We start from the raw sequence: 12,992 nt of genomic DNA, 5'->3' as shown, positions 1-12,992 counted from the left end.
CTTTGGGGTTTAAGCACCTCTGGCTTAACCTCACCTCTGGACTAAGAGAGCAGAGGCAGGAGCCGCTGGCCTAGATTCCCAGGCTAGAAAGAGGCATGTGTGTATGCCTGGGTCCATGGGTGAGGGAATCTTGCATTCCCAGCAGCTGTAGTGGGTGATGCCAGGTTAGACACAACCTGGGTTAGGCACCTCCCCACAGCGTGGCATTACTGGATTTCTGTCTTGGATGTAGGCAACTAAATTGGCTGGATTTTCACCTTAAGTGACTTGTCCTGAGCTGCTCTGGATCTCTGTGGCAGTTCTGAAATAGTTCTTCCCAAGGAAATGCAGTTTTGCCCACTAACACCTCACCCACACTCCTTAACCTATTGTCCTCTTGTCCCCAGGGTCTAACCTGCAAGTAGCTGTAACCCAGGCACAGAGTGCTGGACTGGCTCTGAGCAGCTGCCAGTGGCTGGCCTGGTAGAGCCCCACCTGAAGCCATGACCACGTCTGCAATCACATTTCTGTGACCACCCCAGCCTGGTGTCCCATTGCCCAGTGAGATGTCCCCTGCCAGCTCACCGTGCACTTGTGTGGCTTCTCCCCCGTGTGCCTTCGCATGTGCACCACCAACATGTACTGGGCCTTGAAGGGCTTCTGCTCCCGTGTGCAGTCCTGCCAGCGGCACACAAACTCCTTCTTCTCCCCGTGGATGTGATCATTGTTGATGTGCTGGTAGGAGAGAAAGGAAAACCAGGTCACTCCTGGAAGAGCTGATGCCAGTGAATCATGCACAGTGCTCTGAAAGCCAGATGTTCCCTCCCAGTGCTTGTCAGGCACTGCAGCACCTGGGTGCCAGGTGCACAGGTGACACCAGGGATGTGGACCCGCACTGTGGTCTAGTGTGCCCTGCAGAGAAAGGTGTGCAGCATCCAGCACACTGGGTACAAAGCAGGCTAAAAATGAGATGTTTGCAAAAGCAATGGGAGCTTTTTGGAGCAGGGAGCCCTCTCAGTGCATCCCCAGCTGCTTGATGCCACTCTTGACAGGGATAACAGAGTAATTTCTGTTTCTGCTGAACCCTCCTGTGCTGCATTTACACACCTGAGACCCCTTCCTGAGATGCTGCTGGAGGATGACGGACAGGAGACAAGCCTTGGTTGGATTCAATAATCTTAAAGGTTGTTTCCAACCTAAATGATCCTATGCATCTAAGTCCATATGCTGGCCCCATGACATCCACCTGCCGTCCAGAGCTGGTGGCTGGCAGGAAATGACAGCATCTAAGAGCTATGCAGCAGGGAGAGCTCATTTACTGCTAACTGCTCAGGCCCACTAAACTCTGTGCTGGAGTGTTGAAAAGCCAGGCCCAGAATGGTGCCTTCATCCACCCTGGTAGGGAGAAGTGGGCTGTTTTGTCCCAGTGCAGGGCAGATGAAGCCCTGCCGAAAATAAACAGAGCCAGGGGCCGGCCCGTCGGCAGCGCCGCTCCTGCGGCGGCCTTGTCTCTCTGAATGGGGTCCCATTGCCAAAAATAATGCCTGTCCTTGCTCCTGTGTTTTCAGAAGACATTCACTGACAGGAAATCCTAAAATAAACCACTTTGGTTTTGGGTTTTGGCTTTTTTGTGCTGAGATCTTTTCCAGCCCCCGCCTTCGTCCCCAGGCCAAGGCCAGGCACACATGTTGCAGCTAGGGATGAGACTCTCTTGGGGCCGTGAGGCAGCATGAGGACACAAAAGCACATTAAAACAGATTCATCAGCCTTCACAGCTCCAGCTGAACTCAGTCTCAGTGTTCTGTGTGCTGCAGAACAATCCTGGGGTCAAGGTCCTGCTGCCTCCAGCTCTACCCAGAGACAGGAGGTGGTGTGTGGGGCTCAGCTGGTCTCTTGGGCACCACACATAAACACTGAGGGCCAAAGATGTGTGCTGGGAAGCCTGGGTTTGAGAGAGGTTTTGTATGGGTTTAGAGTTTTGCTGCCTACAGTTCTGGTTTCACAATGTGCCATTGGTGTGAGATTTTAGCCTTAGATGATGGAAATCTGATGAACCTCCCAAGAGACCCATGGACATGCTAAACCATGTCCAGACCAGCCTGGAGAGACACATCTCCAGGCTCTGCTTGTGTGGGAGTCTAACTTGCAACCAAGACTACACACAGCAATGCTAGGAGTGTGGAAGAGCACAGGCTTACCCTTTGGTCTTGTTTGAGCCAGAGGAAGAACATTTACAGAAAGGGAACTGTAGCCCCCATTCAGGACTATTCACTCTCTGTCTAGGCAACATCTGCTTCCCATCACATGAGGTAGGAGGAGTTGCACAGCTCACTCCACTTCAGCTATAGCTCCTTAGCCCCTACCTGGCTGAAGGCTTTGCTTGGGCTTCTCTCAAATTGAGTGTGACCTTTGAGGTTGGGAGCAGCAGCAGTGCTTGCAAAAATATGTCATCACTGCTGCTGCTCCCTGTTGACATGCACTCCTCCTACAACCACACTGTGTAAGGGGAACAGACTCTGCTTACCCAGGTACTTTGCACACAAACTAGAGTTTTTCCATGCATGGTGAGATGGCACCTCCTCAGAAGCTGGCCCACAACATCTGTATTTCATTTGCATGTGTATTTTGGGCATCCCAAATCCACAACTCCATGTTGCTAGTAATCACAGTACAGAAGACTCAATTTTTGTAACCTTCTAAATTTAGGAAAATCTTGGGATATTTCATCAAATGTTTTTCTTTGTTTATTTTTGGAGTTTTTTTCTGGAAATTGTGCTGAGCTGCCTGGTGCTCTGCACTTTGTTCTGGGCAGAGTTAGTTTTTCTTACATCTGAGAGGGAAACACACAAAAACTGCTGGACACATGTGAGCCCAGCCCATCTGACAGGCATGCTGTGGTTTAACCCCAAAAAAGCAATGCCCCATAGCATGCAATATGCAACCCATTAAGCACCTGATCACTCAACTGGCCTTAAAACCATTTCCAAATCTGTCTGTACTCAAGGACTTGATACACTAAACCAGTGGTTTCTGGCAGAGATGGGCAGGCACTAGCCTTAGATGGAAGAAGAACATGTGACCAAAATTGCAATTTAGAGTGTAGTCCCTCTGCACAATGTTTGTGTGCAGAACATGGGCAAATGGTGACTGATGCCAATTTGGGGGCATCTAAACGTATCCAAAATGAAGATATATAAAAAATGGTGAAAGCAGACACAAGCCCTCAGGAAGGGGGCTACATGAGTGTTGCACATGGGTGGCCCCTGGCAAGCTGGGAGCCTGTTAGAGACAAGCAGCTGAAGGCTGAAGGAAAAGGAAGAGGTAGCAGCTCCTGTAGCAAAATGTGTTTAATCCAAAACTCTGCTGCAAGTATCAGGGTTGCCGGGCTGGTGAATTCCCAGCAGATATGGGCTGGCTTCAAAGAAATGGGACTTGCACCATAGACCCAAAATAAGGACTAGGGAGGTGTTGGGCTGGGAGCAAAATGAGGCTTAGACACAGATCATGTCTGATTTCACAGGCACTTCCCTGAGGATGAGGAATTTGTTGACCCCAGAAGCCAAAGGAAACCAAATGGTGGATACCCAGATGAAGCAAAGCATACAAAAGGTTCTTGGAATTAATTAGAACTGAAAATCTGATTAATGACTTGGTTTGGGGATCCTTCAGAGAGCAGTTTTGACACTGGTTTGGGAACATCACTGTGATTATGGAAGCCCCCTTGCCCAAGTTTTAGAAAATCAACCCACTTTCTGTATTTCAGACACTGGAGCATATCTCCAAAGTCTGAAAGTGCTCTGTTTCTGTGGGAGGGATGAGCTGAGTAGGTCAACAGCCTCTGAGTGATATAGCTCCACAGCTCATTAACAGCAGCATTAGAGGCTTTCCCAGCCTGGACCAGGACTGAGGACAGCATGGATGATCCCTGACCCATAGCTGGTGTAGCTCTGTGGGAAGGCTCAGTGAATATGGCCAGTGAAGAGAAGAGGGCTCAGCCCCTTTCCCCATTTTCTGATCCAGTCTTCTGCACTGAGCCTTCTGTCACTGGGCCATGCACAAGGGAGACTGAAAGTGCAGCCTCAGCAGCTGAGAAGGGAGCAATATCACATAATCTATGAGAGCCTTCTTTCAGCTGAACTCCTCGGGGAGCAGCGACCTGCTTTGGCAGTGTTTACACACCGTATCTCTGATTTGCACCTTTAGTAGCTCCCAGGGTGAGCTCTGGCTGTACAGCAGCTAGTGATAAAAAATGAGGACAAGTGCACAGAAACCCAAATTTATCGCTGGGGTTTCCTCCCAACCATTACTCACATGGACGAGCTGCTCCTGAGTGTCATATTCCTTTGTGCACCCTTCCCAGTGGCAGTTAGTCTCATAAATAACCTCAGGCTCCTGTTTACATTCATCCTTATCAAGATCTTCTTTCAGGTCTGTCAGATGCTCCTGCAACACATAACGGTGCATTGTATAAGGTGAACTTCTTTCATCTGAATTCCTCCATCACTCATAGATTACAGGGCAAGTATCAACTGATCACAAAACCATGCTTTTTGTGGCTACATAACATCCACAATTACTGTGAAATAAGGAGCTACAGGGTTTTGGCAGAAGTGGATCACAGCTGACAAAAAAAGATGAAACACCCCAAAGTCACTGTTGAAGCAGTGCCTGGATTCAGCTGGGTTGTGAGCAGTCCCAGGAAAAACTGAAAAAAGGAAAGAGCTGGCTTCTGACCTTTGGTTGTGCTCCTTGCTGGAGCAAAACAATCAATCAGGGCGGAGTGGAGAAACATGAGTATAAAGAAATCACAGGGCACTCGGAGCCCAGAGCCCACTCACTGACATGGGCTGGGCAGGGGGTTCCTGTTTCCTGCATCTCTCAGTAGATGAGAAAATGATACCTAACCCAAAGATTTATGCCTGCAGGATGCTCCACAGGGATGAAGTGATGAGGTCTCAAAGCACTTCATTGAGAAGGGAATTTGGAAAGCTCAAGCAAGACCCAGTGAAGAGTAGGTTGCAGAACAGAGCTCCTGGGACCCTGGCCTCATAAATGAGTTACTTTTATGCTGGGTACACTTCTCTGTCTAGCCAGATCCTCAGTGCTAAACAGAAGATTTTTGTTATGGCTGCTAGGATTAAAGCATGGGCAACTACACAATAGTGTAACATACAACATAGTTAGTATACATGTGAGTAAGGACAACTGTCAACTCTGCATGCATCAGACACCTGCACTACAGACAAGGCCATCAGCACCCACTACTGGCTTGGGAATCTAGCAAGACAAAACCCAGCAGGTTTGAACCCCCTTCATTCCCTTTCCTCCCAGATGCTACTGTTGCCTAGCACAAGCATCCTGCCTCCAGGACTCCTTCAGACAGAAGAGATTTGTTTTAATTAGCTCTTATTTAAAAAAAAAAAAAGATATTGCAAGGTGGCTCTTGGGACAGGAAACTGTAGTAATTTACAGAAAGACTTCTGGAGATTCAAACTACACCAGAGCCCAGAGCAATAGTCTGAGAAAGTTCAAAGAGCAGCTTTTTTTCCCTGCAATTCCTATTGGTCGAGCTTTAAACACTAAGTTTTTTAAAATGTTTGTCTCTGTGCAAAGTGCAGTTCCCAGACAACTGTAATTTTCTACTAAAAATCTTATTTTGCCAAAATTTTTATATTTTCTGTTGGAACAGAACTGTAACAATTTAATTTGTTGAAAAGGACTGACTTGTTTTATTTCTAGCTAGTTCAATGCTAGTCTGAATCTGTACTGGAGCTCTCTTGTGGCACTGCAGAAGTTCAGTAACTCAAGGTCCCTCATGCCTGGTACTTCACTGTGTCCCACAAATCTTGTCTGATTGTATTTTTTACAGCACAAACCATCATGGGAGATACTGTCTTGTCAAGGATTGCAAACATCCAAACCACAACTCACATGAGGTGTTTCAAATGCAGCATTTCCAAAACAAAATATAGACCTTTTTTGGGATAGATGAACTTCACAGTCAGCATAAAGTGGATCAGTCAATTACTAACTGACTGTAACACAACTTTCAGCACAGTCTCCTGCAGAAAAGGAATTTCTAAATTTAATTAATTCTTCTTGCTTAGACCAAAGTAGACACACACTATATTCAGTTTTTTAATCTGTTCTCCTTGCCAAGAACGGGCTTTTACATGGTACCTTCTAGTAATTTCCCAGTCAATACTGAAATACTGCAGGATGTGGAACCTACATTTCTCTTGGGGAATTACTTCACATACCGCCTCATTAGGAACTATTAGATGATCACTGTCCATTTTCCTACCCCTAATTTCACCTTGCTATTCTAATAAAACCTCATTGCACTGCTTTAAACCGCTCCATTCAGTGCCAATTTCAGTGTTTTTAAGATCCAGTGGATAAAACCCCTGGAGCAGGGCTGCAGGGGTGAGCCAGGCTGGTGCTATCCAAAGCATTCCCAAGCTGGGCGCACACGGCTTTGCATGGAGCAGTGCACAGAGGATGGCAGTGGTTGAGCGAGCAGCTGTCTGTCCCACAGCTCCTCCATAACACATGCTTTGAGAAAGCAACTGATGGCTTTCAAATATTTTTTCATTTGCTGCAAGAAATAAACACATTGCCCTATTAGCCCAGGCAGTGGCCAGATTGGTTTTTCAGGGCATGTGATTTTGCAGCAGCGTGTAGATGCACTCCTAAACCCAAAGCTCCAGAGAGGTGCCTCTTTGCCCTAATCGTGCTGACTACAGCATGTTTATCTTTCCCTGATATGCTATCTTCATCAATTTTACCAGCCCCCTGATGACTGCACACGTTGCTGTCCCCATGCATCATGCTGAGACCTGCTCCTGAACCAGGGCAGAAGGAGAAATTTGTCATCAACTCTTCCATTCGCTTGACAATAACACGGCTTAATATTTCATGAAAATGAAGTGCCCAGAACACTCCTGATAGTTTACAGTTGTGATAAAGGACGGTCAGATGGATACTGTCAGCCATTAAGCAGTTTGCAATCACAGGGCTGCAAAAAGAAAGCAAAGGCCTCTGGGCTCTTCTTGGTGTCAAATGTTGTGTCACCAGTGTAAAGGATGTTTCTAGGAGCAATTCCTTGCTGAATCAAGAAGTCGTCCTTTTTTTGCAAGCTTTCTACCTACATGCAAGCTTCCCTCATAATCTATGTTTGCTCTGAGACACTAATGCTGCTTGCTTTGCAGCACAGAAAACTCAGACATCATTTTTACATTATTACACTTGATATATTTGCTCTCTCTTTTTTCCTATCCAGCACAGCAACAGCAAGCTGAGTCCCAAGTACCCATGGAATGCTTCACTCAGTCACTGCAGCTCTGCCCCATCCCTTCCTGGGCTTTGTGCTCCAAGAGACACCTGCCTGCCTGGCAGATTTTGCTGCCTTGCTCCCAGCTACAACAAAAGATGCCAAGAGGATCATTCCCAAAGATGAGACCCAGCAGCTCGCTGCCTCAACCCCACAACATGGCTCACAGGAGGGAGGTTACCTGTGTGTTTGGGGACACTGGGGGCAAGCCCTCAACTTCAGTCTTGACTTTGCTGCGTTTGTTAATTACTGGATTGACGGTGCTGCTCACGGCCGACTCACTGCTCTGCTTGCTCTAGGAAAGAAAACCAGGCAAGAAATGGCACTGGGGTTTGGGATGACACACAGACAGTGGCCCACTTCCTCATTGGAAACTAACTTTAAAATCTGTCAAGGTTGAGCTTCAGGAGTGGCAGGGGACAGCAGGATTGGCCTGGGGTTCATATGAAAAACAGCTCATGTGGGTTTGTGCAAGGCAGAGGGATGGGAGAGAGGAAGAAGAACCAAGGGCAGCCTCAGCTTCAGGCTCGCTGGTGAGCTTGGCCTCACCACTCCTGCTGTTTCAGAGCAATCCAGTCCACGGCATAGCTATCAAAGCCTTATACAACCCCCACCCAAGCCAGCTTTATTTCTCAATGTGACAAAATGATTTGCTGAGAAAATGAATTCCTGGGGAAAGCAGGGGGCTCTGGTTATATGTGAGGGCTCTGGCATGCTGTGTCAATGAAAGACTATGTGTGTAATTTGCTAAGCTCTTAAAAAATAAGAACAACTTCAGGACAAAAACCATCCCATTGTATGTGCATAAAATTGGAACATTAACATTTTAAATACTCTTGCTAAATGCTCAAGATTGGGCCTGCAAATTTTTGAACAGAGGCAGAACTCTTCCAGCCACATTATTTTGGTAGCCAGTTTTGTAAGGAGAAAACAAAACCAATCAATCAAATAACCTGCAATAACAAACAGAGTTTGCAGTGCAGCAGCCATGAGAAACCCTAAAACAATAAACCAGTCTGAAAAGTTCAGTATGATACTACTAAAACAACGATTTGAAATGGGTGTGACATATGCTGAAGTAAGTCTTCGGGGAGAAAAGCAAGTGCAATTTAGACTTGGAAGGAATGTAAGTAGAAAGAAAAATGATTAAGAATGTGCTAGACATATTCACTGACCCAGTGCATGTGGGGGCCTTGTGCACACATACATGTGTTTGTGTGCCCACAAGTATTAGTAAGGATGCATTTAAAGTGTGGGATCTCATTCCTAGTTTTCAAAATCTGGCCCCTGGATTTGCAAAATTTAGCAGTAAAAATTGACAGCAGGGACACATTGAGAGAAAACCTACTGAAAAAGAAGAACAGCAAGTAAAATGTGAAGAGGTCCTACACAGGATGCACTTACACATTAAAGATTAGGACCATCATCATGGTTCACATCAGTACAAAAAAGGAAGGAAGGATTGGTGAAGGTCCCAACAAGAAGCTTGGTTCACAGGTGTCTTTTTTGCAAAACACTACAGCAACTGATGTTCCTCAATTTCATAGGACATAGCATGTTCAAGGAGATTTCCTGCCTGGGATGGCCTTGCATATTGTGTTCAATACTTTGATGGACCAAGGCCTTTGGTTTCTGTAAGGGTAGGCACAAGGAAGGGAGATGGGTGCAAAATTTGTCTGTGACTAATTCAGAAACACTTGCCAGAAAAAAGAAAAGCAACATAAAGGCACAGTGTGAGTAAAAAAGAGAATTGCTAAAACTCCCACAACCAGCCCATGTCTCATGAGAAGGTGCCTCCACTTCCACATGTGCCATGCAGGATGGCTGTCCCTACCTGGCTGGAGTCAGAGATGCAGTTGCTGTTGCTGCTGCTCTGTGCTGGTGATGGGTTCACGGAGATGACTGCCATGTGCTGCCGTGAGGGGAAGGTTGGGGACGGCTGGATCAGGGGAGGAGTGTGTCCAAAGGCTGAGCTCAGGCCTCTTTGCTGGGTCAGGATCTGCTGGTATGTCACGGGGTTAAGCGGGTGGGGGAAGCTGAATGCCGGACTGCAGCAACAGGAGAAAGAGAAATGATGAGGAGTTATTTTAAACAATATTTATCGTATCAGCCAGTCACTGATTCAAGTTTGGCTTCTTGGAGACTGCAGGAACCAGGCTGCAATGTCTAGATAGATGCCTTCAATGCCAGGATAAGCCTGACTGCCTACTTTACTGCAAAGTCACCATTTGACTTAAATGTTCCTCAGCAAACCTGTGAATCATTTTGATCCAAGCATTAGACTGATCATAATTTCCTTGCTTTCTATGTAAAAAAACCCAACAAAAGCCCTTGGGAGTCCTTAAGAGGATAGAACTTGGGTAAATCTGGCTTTGCTGCCCCTAAGGCTCCTGAGTTTTCCCAGGCAGATCTCTTTTGCAAACTTGCAGCTTTGGGGTTATGCTAACCTGGATATGAAAAACAAGCATCACCTGGCTCACCTGGCACAGATTACAGCAGGGATGAATAAGTATCCACTTAACATAGTCCAAAACCATGCAATTTACTCTGCATTCAGGTGAGGGGAGTGCTGGCTCAGGGGACTGCTGAAGCATGTCATCCTTCCTATGTAGGCCACTGGTTCATCTCCAATCTAGGTCAGCAGTGACCAGGAACACCACTCCCCCTGGCTGCTTGGGCAATGACTGGGGCAACAGGTCTGAGACAGGATGCAGCAGTGGGGAGCAGTAAAAACAAAACTCTGCTCTTGGAAAAAAGGGGTTCACTCCCAGTAGCAAGTCCACTGGGCAGAGAAGGAGAAGCACAGGAGATGCTCTGTGGTAACTCAAGATGAGTGATGCACGAAGCATAGACAGCCCAAAAATTGATTATTTGCCACCTTCAAGAAGTGGCTGCCCTGAACCTTCACCCTCATATATTTTCACCACAGAAACTGCCCAAGGTGTGAGTGTTCAGAGAATAGGGCCATAATTAGAAACACGCTTCATAACCAATTTTGCTTTTGGAGAGAGTATTTCATTCCTGCCTTTAAGATGCTGTTAAAATAACAACAAAAAGTCTTTTCATACCAAATTTCTGGCAGTTATGCTGCTATATATGTTACCCATTTTACAAATCCTGACATTTAGAATATATTTTTAGAACACCGAGAAGCAGTTCAAATTCTTTATTATTAGTTGATTATTCCCTTGGAGGCTGAAAGTTGACCATTAGGTCAGTCCCTGGACTCTACTGATTTGTTAAAAATACCAGATAGTACTCTTAATATTCGAGTGTAAGTTGAGATGCCACAGGTATGTGCAGCTAATGACAACAGGTAAAAAGGCTAGAAAAAATATGATTACCAGGTAAGAAGTTGCAATTTGTTTATGTCAGTCTTATGTTTGATTTTACAGTCAATTTCTAAATTACGCTGCTGGATAAAGTAACTTACATAATTACTGCTACACTTATTAATAAAAACATCTCTGTTTTCCCCCACAAGCTTTAAGCATGCATAATCTTTGTAACCCTTTGCTTTGCCATATCAGTGTTAATTAGATCTAACATTTTTGACAGTTAAGTAACAAAAAGAATAATAACATTGTGAAACTTGGGTGAAGCAATCACAGTAGGGATTGACAACAGTCAGCTAGCTGCCTAATGTAAGTGCTTTTTAATTAAGATTTGAACAAAACTTTACTCAAGGGTTTAGATTTGGTTTAAATATGCTTTTAGAATTAGGCTCTTCTATCCACCCAGGCAACATTTTTTCTAAGAATGTGGGCCAGCAATTTGGAGAGTACTTTGGGGCAATCTCTTAAATCAGTGTTTCTTAACCAGTCAAACTGCTCACAATCAGCATTTTTTAAGACAAATTTATTATCTGTTTCTGCTTGCAGGGACGCATGATCATACTGTAATTACTGGAAATGTGGTAGCCAATAACCCAAATCCAGCCAAAGAAACCCCACCCCAAATGCCACAAAATACCCTTCCACATCCAAAACCAGATGGGGGCTTTGATTTACTATGCTACACAGCCGTGATGCACAAAAGCAGAGGCTGCAAGGAAGGGAAGCTCTCCCTTGCAGGAGGATCATCCCTTCTTTCGTGCGGGTGGTTCCTCAGCTGAATGGAGCTGATCCCAGAGCTTTACCTGATTGTCCCGGCAGATAAATGGCCGTAGGAGCCACTCGCTGCTGAGCTGCTTCTGGAATTGTTGATATATGCCACAAGAGAGTTTGGGGAGGTCCTGATCATTGTCTGGAGATCAATGCTGGCATCAGAGAGCGGGGAGATAGACAGGGCTCGTTTCCGGCTTAATCTCGGAGTCACCCGCGGGCTCGAAAACCGGGACACTGCAGGAAAGAGAGGCTTTGTCAGACAAGACCCGTGGGCTGCTCCCTTCCTGCAGGCGGGCTGGAAGTGCTGAGAATTGCTGCACTCATGACTGCTGCGGGGTGTTCAGGACCCAGGAGCAGCGCAGGGACCCAGTGCCCTTTGATGGGAGGTTTCCTCTCTTCTGGGCGCTGAATCACAGGGGTCAGGCAGCGCCATGAACGCCCGCTTGCTTTGCTGTCCTCAGGGGAAACAGAATCCTGTCCATCACCCCCTTCCATGGGCACTAAATTAACTTAAAAGGGAGAAGGCCAGCAAGGTTTCCATGAGTGCAGCCCTGCCTGTTGACTCGGTGTCAGGAGCGGCAGGCCAGGGGAGCTGCACATCCAAGCTGGGTGCCCATTGCAAACGGTGAGTGTGTGCCCGTGCACGAGGGGAATGGAAACCAAACGAGCATGAGCACAATGCTGACCAACCAATTAATGAAGGAGGCGAGGCTCCAGAAACCCTGAAAGTAAATTAAGAGTTTTAAGAAAACCAATTTGGCAGCTCAGGCACAAAGTTCAAGCTCTACCCCTCTGAGGGGGCCTGCCAGTGCCTGGACCCTATTAGCAATTGTCAATCATTCAGGCATGAAGTAATTTCCAGCCCTGCCAGGCCCATTTATGGATCTGCAATACATGATGGGTTAATACTGTAAAAGTTTGGCATCTCTCAGTGTTTCAGTACCGCTAACTGGAACTACTGACTTCACCCAAAGGAAACTCTGCCCAGGCCCGACCCACCTGCAGATCTCTGGGGTGGTGTGGATGGGAGTTGCAGATGGGCCAAATCACAACTTTCTTCAGTACCAGGGTACCACATCCAAACCCTGCCTGGAATGACTCATCCCTCCAAAGCAAGCAGTGTTTGGATTGTGTATTAAAAAAAAAATATCTAAGGATGAAATATAGCACTTGGCAATGAGTCCTGGCTGGTAATCCCTGCCATCCACCCAGGGGTGCAGGAGGGCTCAGCTACTCCAGCTCCTTCCCTTGATGAGCACAGCAATGTATCACCACCTGACTTTTGCAGTGGGGGTCTCCCCAGAAAGCATCCTATGGGTTTATCCTATTAAACACTGTGAATAAAACACTGAACTGCCTAGACAGGCAGTATGAGCCATTTTCCTCTAGCTGTCTGAAGGCACCGATTTTGGCTGCATATCACCAAATACAAGCCTGGCACTTTGTAAGAGCATGAATTTTCTGTCCTGATGACAGTGCTGGTAGGTGAGAGGCTGACTGGGATGTAGAAGGAGGTAAGATGTGTCCTGCTGGTGTGATCAAACCATTCCTTGTGCAAATGAACTTGCCTCAGC

The 12,992-nt window shown here is 46.5% G+C and overlaps 1 protein-coding gene across 1 annotated transcript in view; it reads right to left on the bottom strand.

The window, feature by feature from the left end:
* The window catches only part of GLI2 (GLI family zinc finger 2), a 185,874-nt gene that overhangs the window by 16,017 nt on the left and 156,865 nt on the right, over window positions 1–12,992 (bottom strand). Inside the window, exons 6-10 of the mRNA XM_054277787.1 lie at window positions 11,451–11,652; window positions 9,147–9,360; window positions 7,494–7,607; window positions 4,291–4,422; window positions 565–714 (exon numbers count right to left, since the gene is read on the bottom strand). Of these exons, the coding sequence (XP_054133762.1) occupies window positions 565–714; window positions 4,291–4,422; window positions 7,494–7,607; window positions 9,147–9,360; window positions 11,451–11,652 (812 nt within the window). The remainder of the gene's footprint in view (window positions 1–564; window positions 715–4,290; window positions 4,423–7,493; window positions 7,608–9,146; window positions 9,361–11,450; window positions 11,653–12,992) is intronic.

This window comes from Melozone crissalis, unplaced genomic scaffold (genome assembly GCF_028551555.1).
Source record: "Melozone crissalis strain CALT ecotype California unplaced genomic scaffold, PUWL_Pcris_2 ptg000023l_1, whole genome shotgun sequence".
Classification (NCBI taxonomy): domain Eukaryota; kingdom Metazoa; phylum Chordata; class Aves; order Passeriformes; family Passerellidae; genus Melozone; species Melozone crissalis.
Note: the sequence above shows the minus strand (reverse complement) of the source record. Positions and strands in the feature narration are given on the sequence as shown.